Below are 25,495 nucleotides of genomic sequence, written 5' to 3'. Positions count from 1 at the left end.
TTCCCAAAGTGCTTCAAAGCCAATTATTTACTTTTGAAGTGTAGTCACTTCTGTTTTGCAGCCAACGACCTGATGCCATAAGTTCTCAATTGAAGCCTCAGAACGCCTAAACCACATTACTTTGCCAATATGACTCGAATCCAAGAAGGAAAAACAAAGCGACATCTGTAAACAATACAGCCTTATCACTCAATGTCCAATTCTAATTAAAGCTATTCAGTGTGTTGGCCCTGGATGCTTTGATGTCTGCCCTTGCCTTTTAATCTGACCCAAATATTACATCTAAAATCTCAAACTTTTGTTTTGATGGCACCCCTATTGAAAGGTGATCGCTGGGCCAGTGATAGCTTCTTTGCTAGTGAATACATAGATGAGCTTACTTAGGATACCTACCAATAAAGCCAATAACACAAAGCAGGAACATTTGCTTTTGTTTTATGAAACAAATAAGCAATATCTATTTGAGTTTCCTCATATCTTGGAGTATCTCCCACATCTGTTTGAAATTAGTAAAAGCATATGTTATGGCCACGGTTTGCAAGTCTAAACATGTGACTTTTAAGCTCCTCACATAGAAAATTGCACTGCTAATTTTAATTGTGGCTTAAAGAGTAGATGAACTACAAAAAACATTTTTTAAAAGACGATCAGTACAAGTGACCATGAAGCTAGTGGATTGTTGCAAAAACCCAACTAGTTCATTAATGTCCTTTTTGGGAAGGAAACTTGCCATCCTTCCTCAGCCTTGACTTTATTTGACTCTAATCCCATGCCAGTATGAATAACTCTCAACTTCCCTCTGAAGTGGCCCGGTATGCTCCTCAGTTGCATCAAGCTGCTACAAAGAATTGCAGAAGTTGAAAAAGTTGACTCACCACCTCTCGGCAGCCCACATCTCAAGACTGATTTTTGTCTTGAAAAAAACCCTTAATGATGAGATTTTGTTTGAAGTACTTTGTGAGAGTTTCTGGAAAATATTCTTGTTTAACTTTATTCTAACCAAGAAACTGTTCTTAGCATGGTGCAACCTCTCTCCTAATTTATTAAATAGTTCTAGAAATGACAGTTGCTGGGGTGAAGTGCTTCACCTGTGGGATGTGGGAAATCTGTGACGCTTCAAGTGTCTCGGACAACTACATTTGCAGCAAGTGTACCCTATTGCAGCTCCTCACAGACCGCATAGATCGGTTGGAGCAGCAGTTGGATGCGCTTAAGAGCACTCAGGTGGCAGAAAGCATCATAGCCACGAGTTTTGCAGATGTGGTCACACCCAAGGTACAGACAGATAGATGGATGACCGCTAGAAGGGGCAGGCAGTCAGTGCAGAAATCCCTTGTGGCTGACCCCTCTCTAACAGGTATACCATTTTGGATACTGTTGGGGGGGGCTGGCCTGTCAGGGGAAAACAACAGCAGTAGCCAGAGCAGTGGCACCACAGCTGGCTCTGTTGTTCAGCAGGAGGCGCGGGGGGGGTGGGTGGGGTGGGGTGGTGGGTGGGGTGGGGTGGGAGGGTGGGGGGGCAGTGGCCAATACACAGAAGAGCAATTATCATAGGGGACTCTATCGTCAGGGGCTCAGATCGGCGCTTCTGTGGTCGTGAAAGAGACACCAGAATGGTATGTTGCCTGCCTGGTGCCAGGGTCCAGGATGTCTCTGATCAGGTACGAGACATTCTGAAGGGGGAGGGAGAACAGCCAGAGGTCGTGGTACACATTGGTACAAATGACATAGACAGGAAGAGTGACGAGGTCCTGCAGTGAGAGTTCAGGGAGTTAGACAGAAAGTTAAAAAACAGGACCTCTAGGGTTGTAATCTCAGGATTACTCCCTGCGCCATGTGCCAGCGAGGCTAGAAATAGGAAGATATTGCAGCTAAACATGTGGCTGAACAGATGGTGTAGGAGGGAGGGTTTCCGATATCTGGATCTTTGGGATCTCTTCCGGGGCAGGTGGGACCTGTACAAGAAGGACGGGTTGCATCTAAACTGGAGGGACACCAATATCCTGGCTGCGAGGTTTGCTAGTGTCACTCGGGAGGGTTTAAACTAGTATGGCGGGAGGGTGGGAACCAGAGCAATAGGTCAGCAGGTGAAATAAATGACTGGGAACTAGTGAATATGGCCAGTAGGACTAAAAGGAAGAGCAGGCAGGGAGAAATTACTGAAAACTGGGACTGGGGGTCTGAAATGCATTTGTTTCAATGCGAGAAGTCTAACAGGCAAGGCAGATGAGCTTAGAGCTTGGATTAGTACTTGGGATCATGATGTTATTGCTATTACAGAGACTTGGTTGAAGGATGGACAGGATTGGCAGATAAACATTCCAGGATTTAGATGTTTCAGGCAGAATAGAGAGGGATGTAGAAGAGGTGGGGGAGTTGCACTGCTGGTTAAGGAGAATATCACAGCTGTACGACAGGAGGACACCTTGGAGGGTTCATGCAGCGAGGCAATATGGGTAGAGCTCCAGAATAGGAAGGATGCAGTCACGATGTTGAGGATTTACTATGGGCCTCCCAATTGCCGGTGGGAGATTGAGGAACAGTTATGTAGGCAGATTTTGGAAAGATATAAAAGCAATAGGGTTGTTGTGGTGGGTGATTTTAACTTCCCCTATATTGACTGGGAATCACATAGTGCTAGGGGTTTGGATGGTGCAGAATTTGTAAGGTGCATCCAAGAGGGCTTCCTGAGACAATATGTAGATAGTCTAACTAGGGAAGAGGCAATACTGGACCTGTTATTAGGGAATGAACCCAGCCAGGTGGTCAAAGTTTCAGTAGGGGAGCATTTCAGGAAAAGTGACCATAATTCAGTAAGTTTCAAGGTACTGGTGGTTAAGGATAACAGGAGTCCTCGGGTTAAGGTGCTTAATTGGGGGTAGGTTAATTATAACAATATTAGGCAGGAACTGAGGAATCTAGACTAGAGGCGGATGTTTGAGGGCAAAACAACAACTGACATATGGGGAGCTTTCAAACATCAGTTGATAAGAATTCAGGACCGGCATGTTCCTGCTAGGATGAAGGATAAGTATGGCAAGTTTCAGGAATCTTGGATAACAGAAGGGTATTGTGAGATTAGTCAAAAAGAAAAGGGAAGCATTTGTAAAGGCTAGAAGGCTGGGAACAGATGAAGCCTGTAGAGAATATAAAGAAAGTAGGAGGAAACTTAAGCAAGGAATCAGGAGGGCTAAAAGGGGTCATGAAAAGTCATTGGCAACCAGGATTAAGGAAAATCCCAAGGCCTTTTATGCATATGTAAAAAGCAAGAGGGTAGCCAAGGAAAGGGTATGCTGACTCAAGCACAGAGGTGGGAATCTGTGTGTGGAGCCAGAAGAAATGGGAGAGATACTAAATGAGTACTTCTCATCAGTATTCACCAAAGAGAAAGACTTAGCAGTCAATTTGTCTAGGGAAGAGTGTGTGGATAGCCTGGATCATGTTGAGATCAAAAAAGAGGAGGTGTTAGGCGTCTTGAAGAATATTAAGGTGGATAAGTCCCCAGGGCCAGATGGGATCTACCCCAGAGTACTGAGGGAGGCAAGGGAGGAGATTGCTGGGGCCTTGTCAGAAATCTTTGTATCCTCACTGGCTAGGGTGAGGTCCCAGAGGACTGGAGAATGGTCAGTGTTGCTCCATTGTTTAAGAAAGGTAGCATGGATAATCCAGGAAATTACAGGCCGGTGAGCCTTACACCAGTGGTAGGGAAATTATTGGAGAAGATTCTTCGTGACAGGATTTACTACCATTTGGAAGCAAATGGGCGTATTAGTGAGAGGCAGCATGGTTTTGTGAAGGGGAGGTCGTGTCTCACTAACTTGATCGAGTTTTTCGAGGAAGTGACAAAGATGATCGACGATGGAAGGGCAGTGGATGTTATCTACATGGATTTCAGTAAGGCCTTTGACAAGGTCCCTCATGGCAGACTGGTAAAGAAGGTAAAGTCACACGGGATCAGAGGTGAGCTAGCAAGATGGATACAGAATTGGCTTGGTCATAGAAGACAGAGGGTAGCAGTGGAAGGGTGCTTTTCTGAATGGAGAGCTGTGACTAGTGGTGTTCCACAGGGATCAGTGCTGGGACTTTTGCTGTTTGTAGTATACGTAAATGATTTGGAGAAAAATGTAACTGGGCTAATTAGTAAATTTGCAGACGACACTAAGGTTGAAGGAATTGCAGATAGTGAAGAGGATTGTCAAAGAATACAACGGGACAAATGCGAGGTAAAGCATTTTGGAAGGTCTAATACAGGCAGGAATTGTACAGTAAATGGCAGAACCCTTAAGTGCATCGACGGGCAGAGGGATCTGGGTGTACAGGTCCACAGGTCACTGAAAGTGGCAATGCAGGTGGATAAGGTAGTCAGGAAGGCATGTGGTGCCTTCATCGGCAGGAGTATTGAGTATAAAAGCTGGGAAGTCATGCTGTAGCTGTACAGAACCTTGGTTAGGCCACACTTGGAATATTGCGTGCAATTCTGGTCGCCACATTACCAGAAGGAGATGGAGGCATTGGAGAGGGTGCAGAGGAGGTTTACCAGGGTGCTGCCTGGTCTGGAGGTTATTAGCTATGAGGAGAGGTTGGAGAAACTCAGATTGTTCTCACTAGAGCGACGGAGATTGAGGGGTGACTTGATAGAAATTTACAAAATTATGAGTGGCATGGACAGAGTAGATAGTCAGAAGCTTTTTCCCAGGGTGGAAGAGTCAATTACTAGGGGACATAGATTTAAGGTGAGAGGAGAAAACTTTAGAGGAGATGTGCGGGGAATGTTTTTTACGCAGAGAGTAGTGAGTGTTTGGAATTCGCTGCCAGAGGAGGTGGTGGAAGCAGGTATGATAGTGGTGTTTAAGAGGCAGCTTGACAAATACATGAATAGGATGGTAATAGAGGAATACGGACCCCGGAAGTGCAAAATGTTTTAGTTTGACGGGCAATATGATCGGCGCAGGCTTGGAAGGCCGAAGGGCCTGTTCCTGTGCTGTACTTTTCTTTGTTCTAATAGCTTTTGACCTTTCTTACCCAACCTTGCTGTCTAGGCAAAGAGGCTGTAATTGTATGAAAACCTAGTCTCTAATGAACCAAAACATGCGCCTCTACATGCCTTGGGACCAACAATTATCCCTTAACCACAGTATATTATACTGGATACATCATGGATGTCCATAATCTCCCATCTGTTCAAAAAAGCAGGAAACACTATTGTGCTGGGGATGTGGGTGTATAGTGATGCTGGATTTTACCTCTGGAACTTGTGTTCAAATCCAACCAAGACTCATGGGAGCAAGATCTTCTCTGTCTATTGGCTGTAAGAGTCATATGTGAAATAAGTTTGAGTAATCTCAACCTAATTTCTTGCGCACAATTGAACCCAATTTGGCACTAATTGGCAGTGTTACTCTGATCAGTTTGATTGGTGTGAAAAATGAAGTTGCAGGGAGACAGTCTGGTGCAGTAGAAGCTGCTCTTCTTGGGTTTGGCTGAGGCACATGTTGTAGCAGAATACAGAAGACTTTATTTTGCACGTAGCTTTGCTACATCTGAATTTGAAGTGCTTCATGTTGACACTGTTATTCCCTTCATCCTCCCCCATATATGTCTGTCTTTGATAAAACAGGCTTATTTTGTGAGCAAATTAATTATTTATAATGCTCAATCAATTTGGATATTAACCATTTCAAACGTTTGCAAGGTAAGGATATGATCAGTAGTATCCCACATATCTGATGGCCAATGAGCTTTTGATACTGAAAAGCAATTTAAATCATAACTTGTTTACTGTTCACATATCTGTCAATGTTTTTTAGCAGTGTACAATCTGAGTGAATTAGAACAAAGCTTCATTGCCAATCAAATTCATTTATTTTGTCAATCTGTTACTCAGAGACCTTGGCCCAGATCTTCCAGTCCCCTGATTGTTGGAGATCAGACTTGCAACCTAGGATGCGTGTCGGGACCCCACAGATGTTCCAACGTGCTGACCTCTGTGGGAATGCCCAGGAAGTTTAAACTTCCGACGAGCAATTCCCCTGGTCCCTGGGACCCTCCGCAAATGTTTTCTACTCTGAGCTAAAGTCAGAGGCCGGGATTTTCAGGCCCTGTCGTGGTGGGATCCGATGTGGGAGATTCGGCGGGCCAGCCAAAAGTCCATTAACTTTTGGTGGGACTAGACAATCCCTGGTGGGTGGGGCTGGAAAATCCTGCTCAGAGACTTCGGACAGTTCCATGGATTTAACTGGATGGTTATTCAGGAAATGTTAGGCAGAAAAATCCTAGTCTAACTCTTGGCTAACTACAGAACTGACCCCCACCCCAAATCGCTCACCCTGAATCGCCACTGGCCAAACTGCCGACCCAACCCGACTATCCCTCCTAAATATGCAACTCCAGACCTGACCCGACCTGACTACCCCTCCCTACCAGACACAACTACCCCAATCCACCTACCCACCTCACCCACCCTACCCTACCAGACTACTCATGCACACATTCATCTATTCATTAACATTCACATTGGACATTTAAGCTTACCTTATGGCAGTTTGTGCTGTAAAGAGGGGCCTTATTTTGTCTATCCCGACTCTACAGTGCTGTAGTGGAGTTCTTTGTTGGACTGTATGCTCCATTTTTCTGAAGAAGCCTGACTCAGAAGAAATGTGGAGCAGCAATCTGATGATGACTGCTGCTTTGCAGAAGATCTGGGACCTTGTATTTCAAATTAAGATTACCCAGCCACCAAGAAGGTTTGCCCTCATGTGAGTTTTTCAGTGCAATCATGTATTTATGTGTGATTTCATGTTCGTTTTACTGATATTCATTAAGCTCCACAATAACTATACCATGCATCTTCAGAAGTTACAGCAGTTATCTATTGCCTACTATTGAAGACTAACCAATTATCAAGCAGTGGCTAGCTAAGCAAATTGAAATACATTTTACACTGCTTTCCTCTTTTCTTAAAGAAAGTACAGGTAAAATTCAAGGTCATACCATACATAGCGCAATATCTTGAAACCTTGTTGAGCAACGCACAACAAGTCCCATTGGTGCATTACACATACAGACCATTACTGACTATATTTAACTGCTGCATAGGCTTATTCTTCCACAGTTTAATCCTGACTGCTGGCATTTTTGATCTTTCCAATCTCCTGATTAACTTCTGCCTTTGGTGGGCACCTCTGATATATGGCAGCTGTTGAATGAAGTAAAATGAGTTATCCATCTCCTGTGCTCTTCATTCACAGAATGAATTGCATTCTCCACATATCATCAATTGAATTAGTATTGATTTTGGAGTTTTTAATTATGTTCTCCGGTCAAAATGAACTGTTAATGTGGAGGTTCTGGTGTTTTAGAGAATGTGTAAGTTAGAAACCATATATAGCACTCCCCATCTCTTGATGGCATGGCATCACCTTTTATTGTGTGCTAAAATTAAATGGCTTGTCTTGAACCAGTCAGGCTAGGCTTGCATATAATCACTATTGAAAACCTTACTTTGTAACTTGTTTTTTAATCCTGAGCCAAATGTGTGTGTGGAAATTAGCTCCTGTTAGTATAATTGAGAATTACCTTTTTAAGGCACAGCAACCATATATCCTATAGTTGATAAGAGCATAAGAAAGTAGAATTGAGAAGCCTCCCAATCAATTCATTCTTTCATTTTATTTTATTTCAAGACTCATTCTGATCAGTTTCCTTTCCCAAATCTATACTACCCTGCAGAATTGGGAATCAAATTAATTTCTTTGCAACATTTAACTCACTGTGTGCTGCACCAGATAAGCTTATTTTATAAATTGGAGTTTTAAGCATGAAAATGTTATTCTTTAACTTTATCTTGACTCTTCCTTCATTCACATGAAGTACTTCTCCACATCCGCTGGCATTGAGTTGTGTCAATATTTTAACAACTGAGAACATATTCTTCACTCTTTTCCTTGGCCTCTGCTTGTAACTGATAACCCAGAGTCTAGAATTACCTTTATTCTTGGAATTTTCTCCACAGCTTTACTATTATTTTCTATTTATGCTGACTACAACAGGAGTGTTTGTACAGTGTAACTCTCACTTCTTGGACTTGTTACTTCTATCAGTTTGCATACTCCAGCATTTTACGTGATTTTTGGTCTATGATTGTTTTCAACATTTGATCCATTATTTGACATACATCAAGATTTTTATTCTTAATCTATTACACAATCCAATTTGTTATTTTAGTTTTATTACTTTCTATTTCTCATTATTAAATACATTTGTCCTTGGATCACTGCCATTTTCTTCCTATTGGCAAAATACAAAGTAATTTTGGAAGAAGGGGCAGAATTTTGCCCTTGGTGGGTGGGCTTGGCGGGGCCGTTTGGGAAGTCAACCATCTCCCACGATCGGTACTGGACCGTGATTTCACACTGGTGGGCCAATTAAGGCCCGCCCAGTGTGAAACACGAGCGGCAGCGCTGAGCACTGCCCGTGCGGAGAGGGAAGGGGAGGAGGGCGAGCAGGCCGAGCACAAACTTCATGCATGCATGCGAATGAGCACTTCATAATCTCCGAGGCACAGAGCTGCCTCAAGGAGATGAAGAGATACGGGGAAAAGAAATTTTTTTCATTGTAATGAAACATGTACCCTCATGTGACCCTGTCTCATGAGCAGCGACATGTTATGAATGAAAAAGTTTTTATTTTATTTTTATTTGCTTTTGGAAACCTCATCCCGCCCGTGCAAGAAAATGCAACGGTCGCTTGGCCTTTTCACGTTGACGTCGGCCGAGTGTACTGATGTCAACGCGCAGTCGCGTGATAGTTTGGTTGGTGGGCGTGCGCTGGAGCCAGCAGTGTGCCCGCCAACAATTAAAAGACCTGTTAAAGCCACTAAGTAATCAATTAACGTAAATTTGTCGCTGCCTGTCCAACCCAACTATCACGTGGCTGTGCGTTGACGTCGGTACGCTCGGCCGACGTCAACGCTTATTGTTTCACGCTCAAGTGGGTCAAGTGTGCGCCTGCCCACTGAGCGAAAATTTCTGCCCAATGTTTCAAATTAACAACGTGTTTTATGTCTGACCACCTCTGGCATGTAAAAATCAAAAAATGATGCAACAACGTAAGGAAAGGATTAACTATTAAAATGGAAGGAATGTGTAATTTATATAATGTTGTCATGTAATGCTTTCACATCATGTTTGAACTTGCCCATCTTAACCCACTTCACTATTCATTATGCTTGTCCACCACTGAAGCCTCCCAACCATCTCTCCAAGAGAGGTGGAGGTGTTCTCCATAACTGTACCTATGAACCTGACTCTGCTCCCTCTTCCTGTCTTGCTTACTGCCCTGAGGCAGCCAAACACCCTTTCCCCTCAATCTTTACCATCATTTGCCATGTACTAATCCATTCTAAATTAGACTTCTTTTTCTCCCCATGGCCACAATGGGAAAAACCACATTCCTGGCATCAGTTCCAGTTGTATGTTGTTTAGCCCTTGGTATAAATTTATTAAAATAGTTGAATTATAGCAAGGGCTTAATATAGCTTATTTCACTCGAAGTGGGATTTCCCAAAGGACTGCCTAGCACTGAATTGACAAAACCTCTGTTCCTTAAAGTAGTACATACAAATAACAAATATAGTATTACCACAGTACTCTCACTGATGGGGAAGCCCATTTGGAAAATTTCTCCTGGTGCGTGAGGGTTTGGGGAGTTTGGGAAGGCTTTACAAACTTCATTCTCCTTTTTACCCACTACTCTATCACCAGTACCTAAAGTACAGGCGCTTGTTCCCCCCGCCTCCCCCACCCCTTTTCCTGCTACTGCTTTCCACTCCCACTGCTCCCATGCTAGGCACTCACGCTTTTTCATAAGCTTCCCAATGGCATCCAACTTCTGAGAAAATCTTGGTCGCGGTGTTCTCAACCTTGTCCCAGAAACCAGGTTTAAATTTCAAGTGCTTATTGCTCTTTTTCTAGGATTCCCTAACAACAGCTCTTCCAATACGCCCCAGCTTGTCATGTTATCCCAGTGCTTCCATACCCTAAGAACAATCTTACTGTCACACTGTAGCACTTGTATCTTCCATCGCATCTACACTTTCAACACACTAAAAAGCCCAGGCCTCAGAATCCTCAGCCACTACTCCAAGAACCAAATTCTCCACAAACCTTCTCCACAATATTCTTGGATATTCACATTCCATCACCTGAAATCATTGCTTCCGCAGATTTAGCCTAGCTTCTCATTACTGCTGACGCAAATCAACCCGTCTTCTCAATGCTTCTAATGTCCTCTTATATCCCTGGAACCTGAAAAATCTTCTCTACTGTCTCTGTAAATCCTCAACTTTAAAAAATAAATTAAGTAAAACTATAGAAATGTATAATGATCACAGCCTTGACTTATATTTTCCATGAAAATATGGACATAATGAGTTTCCCTGCAACTCCTACTCAAAATGTAGCCTTTTGCAGCCTCTTTACATGCCACATTACACCACCTGTCAAAAAAAGGAAAGAGAAGAATTAGACAGAGTGAAAACAGACAAGAAAGAAATAAAATGTCCCAACTTCCTGGAGATCCATATGTTTTTTCATCCAACTTTTCCAAACATTTCCTATCTACATGTTTCAAATATCGCATTCAAATTTCAGTGCCACACTCATAGAAAAGAAGGTACTTATTTGGTATCTGATTATCTCTAACCTCTGACTGAACCGAACAAAAGAAACAACTACAGCTGACACCTTAAGCTCCAGCTATTCATTTCTGAATCTACAAGGTTTGATTTTTAGTTCCCTGCTTCCTGTTTCTCAGTGTTAACTGGGCACTATCAGGAAGAAAATTGCAGCCAAAACAAAGTTGCCAACTTATTGCGGAAGGCCATTGCAATCTTCAGATGGGCCTCAATGTTGGCAGCTAACACTCCCACCTGAAACCAGTAAGTGCATAACTAATATATTTTCATTTTGGTGGGATGAACATGGAGAGACAATATGAAATAAAGGGTACAACTCTAAAGGGGATGTAGGAGCAGAGCGACCTGGGTGTTTTCTGGTGCATAAATCATCAGAGGTGGTCGGACAGGTTGGGAGAGCAGTTAATAAAGCATACAGTATCTTGGGCTTTATTAATAAGGGCATAGAGTACAAGAGCAAGGAGGTCATGTTGAATTTGTATAAGTCACTAGTTTGGCCTCAGCTAGAATATGTCCACCTTAGGAAGGATGTGAATGCATTAGAGAAGGTGCAGAAAAGATTCACGGGAATTGTTCCAAGGATGAGGAAGTTAGGACTGTTTTCCTTGGAGAAAAGAAGGTTGAGAGGGGATTTGATAGAGGTATTCAAAATCATATGAGGGTTCTGGACAGAGTAGATAGGAAGAAACAGTGAAAGGATCGAAACAAGAGGGCAGATTTAAAGTCATTAGTAAAAGGAACCGAAGTGTTATGATGAGAGAATTTTTCACGCAGTGAATGGCTAGGGTGTGTAATGTATTGCCTGACAGCGTGGTGGATAGGTTCAGTTGAAGCATTCCAAAGGGAATTAGACTGTTATCTGAAAAGGAAAAATGCACAGGGTTATGGGGAGAAGACGGGGGATGGCACAAGGTGAGTTGCTCATTCAGAGAGCCAGTGGAGACACAGTAGGCCAAATGGCCACTTTCTGCAGCACAACAATTCTGTGATTCTGTAAAAATAAGAGTCCTCCTGCACAGTTAGGACCCCATTGCTATTTTTGTCAGCAGCACTGCCACTGCCTCAACCTGCCCACAAATGACAGGTATTCTGGATGGAAGGCAGCCATTTGCAGCACTACTTAAAGGATAATAAGCTGCATTCAGGCAAGGCTGGAAGGAAGCCTACCAATAACTTTTCCTTCATTACTTTTGGGACATTTAAGCCTTAAACATGAACTCATCAATGCTTTCTGAGCTCTTGTACATTATTTTCCTGCCATTTCAGTCTGCTGCTTCAACTCTTCCGTCCCACCCTCCCACCAACTTTGCCATTGTTTTAGCTATCCCCATTAAGGCGCTGCTGCAGCTCCACTACAATCTTTACGCTAATGATTTCCTGCTGCCCCAAACAGCGAGATGCCCGTAAACAACAGAATTAGTACTGGCAGCTCACGTTCTGTATTTAACTAGGGCCTGATCAGGAAAATCTATTGAGCCTCCTGCTCACTTCAGATGGGTGGAAGAGACACACTGCCTGCCTACCCAATTTATGGCAGAAATTAAAATCAACATCACCCAGTGTTTCATTAATGACAATTAGACTTTATAATCTTAAAGGAGACATTTTGATTTTAGTAAAAGAATAATTGATTTTGCAATACATCATCTTTATGAAGCAGTGCATTCGCCAGGGAAATCAATAGGGAAAAGATACTGGGAAAACTATTAGAGCTAAAAGCTGACAAGAACCCTAGACCTGATGGCCTGCATCCAAGAGTCTTAAAAGAAGTGGTTGCAGAAATAGTAGATGTATTGATTGTGATCTTCCAAAATTCCCTAGATTCTGGGAAGGTCCCAGCAGATTGGAAAATAGCTAATGTAACATCTCTATTCAAGAAAAGGGAGAGACAGAAAGCAGGAAACTACAGGTCAGTTAGCATCTGTCATAGGGAAAATGTGAGAATCTATTAAGGAGGTTATAGCAGGACATTTAGAAAATCATAATGCGATCAGGCAGCGTCAACATGGTTTTGTGAAAGGGAAATCATGTTTGACTAATTGATTAGAGTTCTTTGAGGAAGTAACAAGCAAGGTGGACAAAGGGGAACCTGCAGATGTGGTGTAATTGGATTTCCAAAAGGCGTTTGATAAGAATGCATAACTCATGGTGTAGGGGGAAATATATTAGCATGGATAGAGGATTGGTTAGCTAACAGGAAGCAGAGATCTTTTTCAGGTTGGCAGAATGTGACTAGTCGAGTGTCACAGGGATCAATGCTGGAGCTTCAACTATTTACATACTGTATCAATGACTTGAACGAAGGGACTGAATGTATGGAAATTAACTTTGCAGATGAGCAAAGATAAGTAGGAATGTAAATTGTCAAGAGAACATGGGGCAGAATTTTACATCCCACGTAAACTAGTACACAATGACTTCAGGCGAGCATCCTGATGTCATCACACATTTGCGCGATATTTCGGTTGACGGGTGCACGCAAGATTCGGCCGACAATTAAGAGGCCTATTAAGACCTTTAATCAATTAATGAAAAGTAATTTTTTGCTGCCCATCCAACCTTATGGTTGGCGGGCGGGCAAATTAACCAAGTGGCCTTTGGATATTTTAGGAAACCTCATCCATGGGCGGGATGAGGTTTCCAAGAATAATTAATAAAAATTTATGCCTAAAATTTTTTTATGTTTCTGCTATTGTTACTGAGTTCTATGTTGGGACATGTTTTTAACATTTTAAAAATCTTTTTAATTGTACAATGCTTCAGCTCCCTGAGGCTGCTCCGTGCCTTCAGAGAGCTTTCGGTGCGCACCCTCCTACGCATGCACAGACTTTTGCATTTGCCCTCCTCCTGCCCTCACCCTGGCGGTGCTGAACTTCTCAGCGTGCCTTTCATGCTGGCTGGCCGTTAACTGGACAGCCAGCGTGAAATCGAGGTCCTGGGGCCAATCGTGGGCGGTGGACCTTTTCCAACTGCTGCTGGGCCTGCCTGCCGTGCCCATCCGACAACAGGAAAATCCTGCCATAGAGTCTACAGAGGGATATATAAATAGGTTAAGTAAGTGGGCAAAAATTTGGCAGATGGAGTATAATGTGGGGAATTGTGAGATTGTCCACTTTGGCAGGAAGAATAGAAAAGCAGAATTCAATTTAAATGGAGAGAGACTGCAGAACTCTGCGGTACAGAGGGATCTGGGTGTCCTGGTACTGGAATATTAAAATTGGGAAGTGTTGTTACAGCTCTACAGGACCTTAGTTGGACCACATCTGGAGTATTGTGTACCATTTTGGTCTCTACTTAAGAAAGGATAAAATTGCATTAGAAGCAATTCAGAGGAGGTTCACTCAATCCCTTCATATTAGGAATCAGTTATATTATGACAAAAGATTGAACAGGTTGGGCATATACCCATTGGAATTTAGAAAAATGAGAGGTGATCTTATTGAAACATATAAGATCCTGAGGGAACTTGACAGGGTAGATGCTCGGAAGATATTTCCACTTATGGACGAGACTAGAACTAAGGGTTTAAAGGTGAAGTTTCCCATTTAAAACAAAAATACCTGGAAAAACTCAGCAGGTCTGACAGCATCTGCAGAGAGGAATACAGTTAATGTTTTGAGTCTGTATGACTTTTCAACAGAACTGTTGAAGTTCTGTTGAAGAGTCATTCAGACTCAAAACGTTAACTGTATTCCTCTCTGCAGATGCTGTCAGACCTGCTGAGTTTATCCAGGTATTTTTGTTTTGGATTTCCAGCATCCGCAGTTTTTTGCTTTTATCTTAGGTTTCCCATTTAGTTCAGAAATGAGAAGATATGTTATCTCTCAGAGGATCATTGGCCTGCGGAATTTGCTTCCTTAGCAGTGGAGGCTGGGTCATTGAGTATATTCAAGGCTGAGTTAGATTCATGATTGACAAGGAAAACAAGTGTTATGGGGTCAGGCAGGAAAGTGGAATTGAGGCCACATTCAGATCAGCCATGATCTTATCAAATGCCAGATAAAGTTCGTGAGGCTGTATGGCCTACTCCTGCCACTTGTACGTACCTACGAATGTATGTATTAGACACCATGTGAAAGACTATGGAAGACATTATTTTAATTAAATTACAGCTTAATCAGTGTCATCATAAACCAATTAAATTTGAATTCACTGTGCCTCTCTGAGCTTGACACCAATTACATTTTGTGCTCTGAAAACAACAGCTTTATCTTAGCCTCTGAATAATACATTCTGCACTGCATTATATAATGCTCCGCTGTTTATTCAAGTATATCATCTGGTTTCTCATGAGCAGTCGTTTGAGATATTTGCTCAGATATATAAACTGATTTCTCATGATATTGCACATGGTGGGTGGTTGATACAGGAGTGTTATGCTTTATAACATGCAATGTATTACCAAGGCCATTCATTAATAATGACTGACTAAGCCAGGGAAAAGATTCTAAAACCAGGGTAGAAAGGTGGTATTTGACAGCTCCTGGTGGAGAATTTGTGGTCTGGAGCACTTGGGGTGCTTTTGCAATTTGGAAGAACTGGTGTGAAGATACTGATATTTAACAATATGGAAATGGGCATCCTAAGCTTTGTAGAATTGAAATCCTGGGATTTAATGGTATGGAGGTGGAATCTTGGATTCTGTTAGCATTTGGAGAGAGTTCTGTACTTTGTTAGAATGAAAGTGCTAAGATATGGTGCTTTGTTACAGGTGTCCTTGAGCTTAAGTGGTTTCATGTGGGATGGGGTGGCATCCAGGGATTTAACAGAACTGAATTTGCAGTGCTGGACTTTTGCAGAATGTGAATCCTAATGTGATTAAGTGCAAGATGAGTGATACTGTGATAGACGAAAGAAAATTTTAGTTCGGGTAAAGGTAGACAAAATGCTGAGGAGTTGAAGGCGGAAATTGAAGAGGCCCAAGCAAATATATTTTAGGGCTGTATTGAGCATCGGTGTGTGCTGAAGGACTTGAGCATGGCCAGTGTGTTTTATTTAGGAAAAAAAACGGAGACTGTGCTAATGTGGGTAATTACAGGCTAGTTCGCTTAACACGTTAAGAAATGGTAAGAAATATTTGAGTCTTCCATTAAGGGTGAAATAACCATGTATCTAGATAAAGAAAAAATAGTTATAAACAGTCAACACTGATTTCAAAAGGGACCAACATCACAATTCTTGAGGATGTAACAGGCTTGGTAGATTGGAGAAATTTAGTGGATGTAGTGTCCATGGATTTTTGGATAATCATTGACAAGGTACCCAAGTGGAGATTATGAGAGAAGCTTAAGAGAAATGGAATTTGAGGGAAAATGGAAACTAGATTAAAAACTGGTTAGAAGGGGGAAAACTGCTGGCCTAGCCAGCGACGCCCACACCCCGTGAAAGAATAAATAGAAAAGGTTAAGGGCTATTTATCAGAGCGGTTGGAAGAGGGTAATATTACTCTGAGTTCACTTCAGGGGCTCCTTCTGTTCACTGTGTATATCAATAGCAAAAATCTGGATATCATAGAACGGTTACAGCACAGAAAGAGGCCATTTGGCCTGGCGTGTCTGTGCCAGTTCTCTGCAAGAGCAATTTGCTTAGTGCCACTCCCCTGCCTTTTCCCCGTACCCCTGCAAATTTTTCCTCTTCAGATAATGGACCACTTCTCTTTTGAAAGCCATGATTGAATCTGCTTTCACCACACTCTTGGGCAGTGCATTCCAGATCCTAGCCACGCACTGCTTATACAGCTCTAAAGGAAATTACATTGAAATTTGAAGATGAAACCAAAATAGGAGGTACAGTTCATTCCTTAGAAGACCAAAGTAAACTACAAAGGGATATTAATAAGAGGGGACGAAATTGCTTAAAAGGTGGCAGATGGAATTCATTGTCACTAAGAATCAGGCGATGCATTTTGGTTTTTTAAAAAAATAGTAATTGGTCTCTGAATGGAAGTAGCATGGTCATATTGCAGAGCAAGAGGACCTTGAGGGAACAGGTTCGAAGAACATGAAAACATAGCACTGTAACGAAAATAGGAAGCGCTGGAAATACTCAGGTCAATGAACTTTCATTCGAACTTTAACTCTGTTTCTCTCTCCACAGATGCTGCCTGACCTTCTGGGTATTCCCAGCATCTACAGTATTTTGCTTTTGTATTAAACACAGCAGCTTGAATGTCAGTTCAAGCTGTTTCTCAAAAAGCCATGATGCTTGTTTTCACAGATGGTTTAGTGGCTTTGTTCAGGATCTAATGTGTATCTTTCACCATCTTGAATAATGAAGAACCAGTGGGATAGGATACTGCTTGCCATTTAGCACAGTGTTATAGTTCTGGAAGAAAAAATGCAAGTGATTTCCCCCAGTTGTTCATTCACAACAATATATGTGCATTCTGCTGTCTTCCATGAAGAGCTTGGTTGTTGCCTTTAAAGAAGGGATGAAGAAAACTGGCCTTCATCATTCCCCTTCAGAGTCCCAGTGCATGTTGACCTTGGGTGTAAGAGGGTAGTAATAGTTCTCTTTCATAGTTGAAAGTTATTGGGCATGCAAAAGGTGGATTTCCTTTAGCCTGTGTAAGATCCAGATGGGAAAAAGCAAATGGTTGCAGGGAGGAAGCGCTTCAGTCACTTCAGCCTGTTGTTTAGTCACCTATGCAGGAAATCAGTTTTGTGGTGAATACGTTTATTTGCCAAAGGCTTTTCCATAAGAAGCCGTATTAAGCAGTTGGTAATGAGTAAACCTGGTTATTGTCATTAGGTTTGGACTTTTGAACATCAAGGCGACTGTCCTGTATAGTTCCTTCTACTACTTCGAAAGTAGGAGTTAATCATGTTGCTGATGACTGAACTTTTCAGACTAGGAATAACAACAGTTGGAGGCTGATTATATAAACACATGCACATTTATCAGTGCCTACCTTGACTGAGCTTATAAAGAAATGAGTAGTTGCTGCAACTTTGTACCTCCAACTCCAGGAGCTTATTGGGTTAATGTCTGCGTTCAAACACGATTGCAGAACGGTGACAGTGCACTTGCTTCACGTTTTATGGTGAATTGTGCTGTTGGACAAGTTCTTGATACCTACTGTCCATCTAGTGAGGGCATAAACTCTAACTACTTAGTTCTCTTATAACCAGCTCGTGTCTGTTATCCTTAGTGGTGGAGGAAATAATTTGGGTCATTTTGGGATCAGGTTGATTGCAAGACAACACACTTGAGGATCCATGGATGGTAGATTGGAACTGAATGTATACTTTGTGGAAGACTCCATAAAGATTTACAGGTGAGATGTAAGTACCACTGACATCAAGGGATCACGTGACCCCTGTGTCTGTGTAAAACGGAAATGTGATAGGCCCAGCTATCTTCAGCTGCTTTTTCAGTTACCTACCCTCCATCATAAGGTCAGATGTAGTTTTTGTTTGCAGATGATTCCAATGTTCTGTTCCATTTTCAACTCCTCAGATGATGAGGTGCTCCATGCCTCCATGTAGCAACACTAGGTAACACCCAGGCTTGGACTGATAAGTGACAAGAAGCAGTTACATGTGTGAGACAATGATCATCTCTAACAAGAAATCATAACTCCACCACTATAATGTTAAATGGCATTGCTATCACTGAAAACACCAACATCAACATTCCAAGGTCTCCATTGACCAGAAACTCAACTGGGCCACCTACATAAATACAATGGCTACTAGAGAAAACCAGGGGCTGATTATATTATATTCTGTAGTGAACGGTCACCTGACTGCCAAGGCCTCTCTACCATACAGAAGTCGAGAGTATGATGGAATACACTCCACTTGCTTGGGCGGGTTTAGCTCCAACAGCACTCAAGAAGCTCAACACTATTCAGCACAAAGCAGTCCACTTCATTGCACCCCATTCACCGCCTGAAACATCATCTCTCCATTGTGGCTGCTTTGTGTACTATCCACAGGATGCACTGCAGCAACTCGCCAAGCCTTCTTCGACAACACCTCCAAAACTTGTGACCGCTATCACATAGGGAACAGAATTTGTGCCAGGGAACCAATGATAATGGCATCAGGCCTCACAATATTTAATTGGAGACAATTTCTGCTCAGTCAATACTGGAATTGGGTTTTTGTGTTGTTCAGTGGGAAAGGGAGGGTCATTGCTGCATCTAATGTGCTTGTTTCTGCCCATCAACTTTTATGCATCTATTTTAAATATATCTGGGTCCAAGTAGCATTACTTTAGCCATTGGCTGCACTGCTCCCAATCCACCATTATGCTTGCTGCATATATTCTCATTATCTTCCAACAAATTGTGTTGTAAGTTTACAGCTGGAGGATTGGGGAGCACAACAGTCTAACTTCGGATGTTCAGAACTAGTATTGTCATTGGAGTGAATTCCAGGCCATATTGTTTAGCAGTAAACATGAACATAGTAACAAACACAACTTCTAAAGAAAGTCTTGCATTTTTATTGAGACAAAAATGTGTTGTCCATAGGGTTTCTCAAACGTTCTAGCCCAAGGTCTGTTGCTTGCTATATAGTCAGTACAGTATATTAATTCTTTTGCATCATGTTTATCACCAATGCTGTTGTAAGAGATTTAGCAAAAACAAATTACACTATTTCCTCTATTACTTAGAAGCCCTGTGGAGCTGTGAAACACACACACTCTATCACATTACTTGTTACTAATGCCTTTTTCTATTATCTCATTGGATTGTTCTTTTACTAGTTATCTGAGTATCTATTTTCAGTAGATGGCACCCTGCTTTGTACAGTGCAAAACTGTACAGAAGCAAATGAAGCAGCTGGTATGTAATTACATGTTATGAAGAGGCATGTTATTTAAAAATATAAAACAAGAATTGCTGCTAAGTTGCATAGAAAGGGGTTATCAACTCATTGATTATGATATGCAGTTAGTAAAGTTACATTAATATGTATGAAATTGTTGACTATAAAGTGCAGTTTTCCATAACATTGTCATTTATTTAAAGATCTTTGTTTCCATGGAAATTAATAAAATTACATGAAGTAGTCCTATTTAACTACCATCAAATATCACTCCCTTCTGTGTGTCTTCAGTTTGCTAATGTATCATGTCAGTTACCTATTCCAGAGTTCCTTCCTGTTTGTGCGCTAGGGAGCAAAATACTATTCTTTTCTTGCAAAATACTTACGCTGTTTAGACATAAAGGAAGATTATCATATTGCATGAAGTTATTCAAAGCAATCTGATATTGAGCTGTATAGGTCAAAGTATAAGTGTCAGGTTATTTCTTCTGACTTATTCTTGACATTCAAAATTTTAAATAGCTTAACTGTTACATTAAAAATTAAAACATACTTGATTGACACGTTGCCTTTCAGCTAATTCAATAGCCTGATGATGTTCAAAATTTTAGAATCTCTCGGTTATCCATTTTGTGTTCCAATTCAGCTGCTATAATTTACAAAAGAATTGAAAGACATTTATTTAGTTTGCCAATTATCTTCTCTCTTTTCCTGAAGACATTGAATACTTACTGGAACAATTACACAGGTCCTGGGAATCCTCTGGTGCCTCACTAAGTGGCCATTAATTACTTATTAGTTTTAAAGCGAATGTCAGAATGTTGTTAAGATACAGGGGCCATTGCAGCTGAGCCAATTCAGCCCTTTCCTTACATCCACACATGTGCATTTCCAGCAGGAGTCACTGGATAACAGGAGCCATGGCCAACTTTGCCCTCCCTAATGTCCCTTGACATGTTCACTGAGACATTGGATGGGAGTTCAAATACAACTAGTTTCTGGATCTTTTTGGTGGTAGTGGATGACAGAAAGTCACAATGGAAAAACTGTTTGGTGTTATAGTTGATGCAAGTTTGTCTTTGAATCAGTCCAGGTGTATCTGTGGAGTTTTCTGTTGATTTAATTAGCTCAGATGTTTTTAGGGACCTGTGTTTTGTTGCCTACTTGCACCTCTTAAATATCTGTACGGAGTGCTGCTTTTTGGAGCCCCACTTGGGACAGTTTATTACTGACAAGCCTTTCTCAGTTGGTAGAAATTAAATGATGAGCCACTGTACCCAGAATTATGTTTCAAAAATATATAGGTAGGTTTAAAAAGTAGGCATCACACCAGAAATCATTATACTGCCACTGGTATAAAATGAAACAAAGCGCTGGCATTTCCTCCAGTAGCAGCCTGCACTGGCAGCTTTATACTGTTTTGGCACTGTGTGCAGAAAATGTTGGTCTAACACTGATGCCAAGGATAAGGTACAAAGACAGCTTAAGTCAGTGAACATTTATAAGTAGTCTGCAATACAAAATCCCCTTATAAATTGCACCCTCCTGGGAGCAGTTACAATCTGAGTTTTATATTCTGTCAAGTACAGTATTTAGCAAATACATATGTTTCAGTAGCTTTAGATAAATGTTCTGTCTGCACCTAAGCAGATTTCATGTGCAATTTACACCAACTGCTAGTTACATACATCAAGCAAAATGTTTATTAACAACAGGAAGTGGTGCTATTACACTTAAAATTAGGATATTAATATGCATTGATGCTGACCCAGCTATGCAGTTAGAATTCATGCACTCTGCTACATAGCAAGTTTAAAGAATAGTTCAGATCAGTATACTTAAGCTATCACATAGTTACTAAATTTTTACTTTTCTGACCCAATACACCAGCAATGTGTGATATTAAATAAAACATGCTGTGTACCAACTATTTTAATACTTTTATGCTCTGTAGCCTTTCTATGCACTGAAATTGTTGTAATGTATGAAAATGCAAGTTTGTATGTGAGATGTTTAAAAATTGACTAAAGAAATCTCTGGACTTTATGAAAGTGAGAAACTGCGTCATTGTGTGTTGCTCTTATTGAGCGTTTTTAATGCAAATTAACGGGTGAATCACTTTTTAATCAATTTGAAAAGCTATCTTTTGGACATACGTGTGTGCATTTATTGTTGTTGAGACATTGTTTTAGAAAAAACAATCCTGCAAAATGGGTATTTTGAGCTGATTTCCTACACAGTACTGAGGTAGATAAAAGGTTGATCAGAATATATTTTTCTAGACTGCCATAAGGGCTGATTATTCTGCGAAAGCTGTTGCATTATAATCTGACTTTTATAGACATATGGTGTGTTTTCCATTTACACAGCACGTTCAGTAATGAAAAATGTCTCCTCTCTCCTGCAGCCTGTGTGGAATCCATACCACAATATAGAGGGTGAATTACTGCATCAAGCATCCAAAGACTCTGACCTGGACCTAAACTCCAAAATCTGTGAATTCTGTCAGGCAGCCTTCCCAGCAGGCACCACATCTAGGGAAGACTTCCTCAGGCATCTTAATTCACACTTTGTGGATGTTGCTAAAAATGGATCTTAATGCTTGTACATTTCCACATTGAAAAGAAGAAACCTGTCTTGTGAACTTAACATGTATGCTCAATGTACAAAATAGTCCTTGTTAGTGTGGAATTGTAAATACCAAAAGGACATTTATGAATTGAATGCTAGTACATTGTGTTTTTTTATTGAAACAGCTTTTTTTTTTACAATAGGGAAAATGTTTGATTTTTAAAGAAATATATTGTGTAGTTATTCAGTTTTTTCACTGTACATTCTGACTAAAGTTAATTTGAAGCAAATAGTCCTATTGTACAAGGGTTATTTGTGTGACATGGAATTTGAATATTCGAATTGCAGGTCATCCATGTCAGTATTAAAAAATGAGCAGATCATTGAGTGGAGTTGTAGTATTGAAAAGCTGATGAATTAAATACAGCAATTGTTATCATCCATGCAATCCTTTTACATTATTTTCCTGAAGAATTGCAGTGAATTTTATTTCTTTATTTGTTTTGAAGTTTCTAGTTATCTTTCACATTTTTTCACTTAATGTCAGCATCAAAAAAATTCACTATTCTTCCACAACATGGCTTAACTCAAACCTCCCAACTGAACCATTATTGTGCTGCTGTCACAATTTTACATCCTGCATTAGTTTGAATTTGTTGATGAGTTAGTAGAGAATTATGAAGAATTTTGTCTTATGAACTTATTTCAAATTTTAAATTATTGAGACTATCAAAGTAATTCCTCAAAGCCATCAGAAAGAGATGTTTACCACATTGCTTTAGGCCGTTGGATCGATGAATGCTAAATTGCACACGATCAGAACTAGTGGCCAGGACTTTCCTACTGGCTGTGGGACCCTGACGCAGGATCAAGTGAGGGTTCTGAGCCCACATTTGGTGGGAGCCAGACTGGCGGAGATATTTTCCTGGAGGCAGCCTCCTAATTGGCCACTGCGGGCAAGCTCCTCATGCTGCCAGTCCAATTAAAGGGCTCGCAGCTCTAGATTGTCAGCAGCCTCACCAGGATAGGTGGGCCCTGCTGAGGCTGGTGAGTAACTGGGAGGGCACCCTCAACATAGAGGTGCCCTCAGAGGCATAAAAATAATGAAATATTTTAGAGGAGGGAAGGTGGCAAGCCCCTCGAAGGGGAAACCCCCTCAGTTGGATTGTTAGGGTATGGGTGGAGGACACCTTTCTTGCTCTTTGGGTGATGGAACTTCTGGCTTTGATGGCCTAACCACGTGCCCCCCCCCGCCCCGGCAACTGTCACAAGGAGGGCGCCTCATGGACCTCTCAGCCTCCCCATGTGGCGAGGTGGTTCTCTGCCACTGGGAAAATGTTGGTAGTATTGCAAAATTGTCCCTATATAACGATTTAAATTCTCTGCCATTTCCGTGCAGTTAGCAGGCAATCTGCTTCTTAGATCACCCCTGGGAAACTTTTCCATGGCAAGAATGTGCGGGGAGCTATCTCGAACAGCTAGCACTTATTTTCCACTGGACCAGGGAAATCCAGCCTATTGTATCTGAAATTCCAGTATGTACTCTTAGTTTAAGACTAGCATTTGAATATGTTGCCCTCTTTCAAACTTGTATGCATTGGAATTGAGGATTGGAATCAAGCCTTCATACCTAAGGTTTATAAGATGCCAAAATTAGCTTACCTTTGGACTGCCCCACAAAACAGAATCGCAGATATATCAATAGTTACCCTAGCCTATTAAATCACCACAGGCCCTCCATACAAAACTGAACGGAATATACTTAATTCCCACTTGCCAGTGTCATCTAAAATGAAACAAAAACAAAAATTGCTGGAAAAACTCAGCAGATCTGACAGCATCTGTGGAGAGAAAGACAGAATTAATGTTTCGAGTCTGTATGTCTCTTCATCTAAAATGCTTTCATCTAAAATGAAGTTAGATACAGAGGTGCATTAACTAAAACAAACAACATTTATGGTAACAGATTACCATTACAAAGTGGATCTTTGAGGACAGAGTCCCAGGCTTGATCATTCTGTAACATACTGGCTTCTTAAAAGTCTCTACCACTTCCTTTACTCTCATAAACCAAGTGTGTGGACAAAGGATGACCTTAAATGTTTTAGTTTATCGCTAAGGAAGTCCACTTAGTGGACTTATCTATTAATACCAAACCAAGGTGATCAATTCAGTCACATGGATCCTTTTTCAAGGTGTCATTCAACTGAAGAGGTAGATGTTAAAAACTGTAATTTCAAATTTTGATTTTTTTCTTGAACAGGACTCCAATTAGGTGTTAGATCTCTTCTGTCTTTTTCATTGCCTAAATCATAATGGGTTAAATCTTCTGAGGAGAGGCAATCACTGTGTGATTCCCACTCTACTCCTATTTTCTTGCACAACACCAGAGCTCTTTACTTATGGCCCGGACTTCCGAAATGGGCCTCTTCAAAAATGCAGAGCGTACCTGCTCTTAGACTCCTTCCTCATAATGCAGGATTGTCAGGGGAAGCGATGTCATATTCCCTTTTTATGGTACTAGCTGCCGCATTCTGGCAAGTCTTCATTCACTAACATACTGAAAAGCTTTGGGACATTTAAATAGTGTTTTAGTGTGTTATGTGTGTGAGCTAAGTCGGTAGGGCGGTGAGGTTGACTCAGGTTATAGGGGAAGTCAGAGGGTCATAGAGTGGGAAGGTCGGGATTCGGAGTGTCGGCGGGGGCGTCGAGGGGTCAGTGGGGAGTCAGCGTGAGGTGGTGGGGGGTGGTCAGTTGTATAGTTACCCATGAGTTAGACATGCTGTTTTCAGTCTTAAGATTTCCTGGGTAACCATCCAGATAAGTTGGAACCCTGTGAAGTTTCCGACTCTTAACACAGAGTTGGAGACTTTTTCAGAAGCTAAGGAATTACCCATCACAAGTTCAAACTTCCTGGGCAGTTCCCACAGAGTCCTTGTGCTGGAATTTTCTAGGGATCCCATAGCGCATCCTTCAGGGTATGTCTGGTCTCCGCCAATCCAGAGACTGGAAGATCTGGGCCAGTACCTTTTCTAACGTCAGGATTTTGAAGATTCTTATTGGGTTCTTTCTCTGACCAACTCAACTCCTGTTGAAGAAGATACCAGCCTTAATTGGGAGCACGTTGTGATGCTAATATGATTTTTGTTTGTGCCTCAGATTTCCCAGCACATAAGGACAGATTTTTGTTGGTTTTCCCAGACACCTGTAATATTTCCAGAACAATCATATGATTTGTCCAGATGCCACTAATTTTCCTGAGGCTGCATTCAACCCCTTGTCTGAGATGTGAAAATATGTCATCTAACCCATATGTATCACATAGTCCTTTATATTGCACATCTTTTCATATTCTGATTATATAATTGTAATATTTTAACGAAATGTACAAAAGTTGGAGTTAACCGGGTAACTAAGAATCATGTTAAGATTTAGACCTAAAGTTGTATTTTTT

At 41.3% G+C, this 25,495-nt stretch overlaps 1 protein-coding gene across 8 annotated transcripts in view; it reads left to right on the top strand.

Moving 5' to 3' along the window:
- The window catches only part of zgc:113184 (uncharacterized protein LOC553745 homolog), an 83,585-nt gene extending 61,105 nt beyond the window's left edge, over positions 1–22,480 (top strand). For all 8 annotated transcript variants that reach the window (XM_041201831.1, XM_041201832.1, XM_041201833.1 and 5 more), the window contains one exon: positions 21,878–22,480. In XM_041201831.1, coding sequence (XP_041057765.1) covers positions 21,878–22,069 — 192 coding nt within the window. In that variant the 3' untranslated portion in view covers positions 22,070–22,480. The remainder of the gene's footprint in view (positions 1–21,877) is intronic.
- The last annotated feature ends 3,015 nt before the right edge of the window (positions 22,481–25,495 follow it).

Source organism: Carcharodon carcharias, chromosome 12 (genome assembly GCF_017639515.1).
Source record: "Carcharodon carcharias isolate sCarCar2 chromosome 12, sCarCar2.pri, whole genome shotgun sequence".
In the NCBI taxonomy this organism is placed as follows: Eukaryota; Metazoa; Chordata; class Chondrichthyes; order Lamniformes; family Lamnidae; genus Carcharodon; species Carcharodon carcharias.
This window is presented reverse-complemented; position numbering and strand designations above follow the sequence as displayed.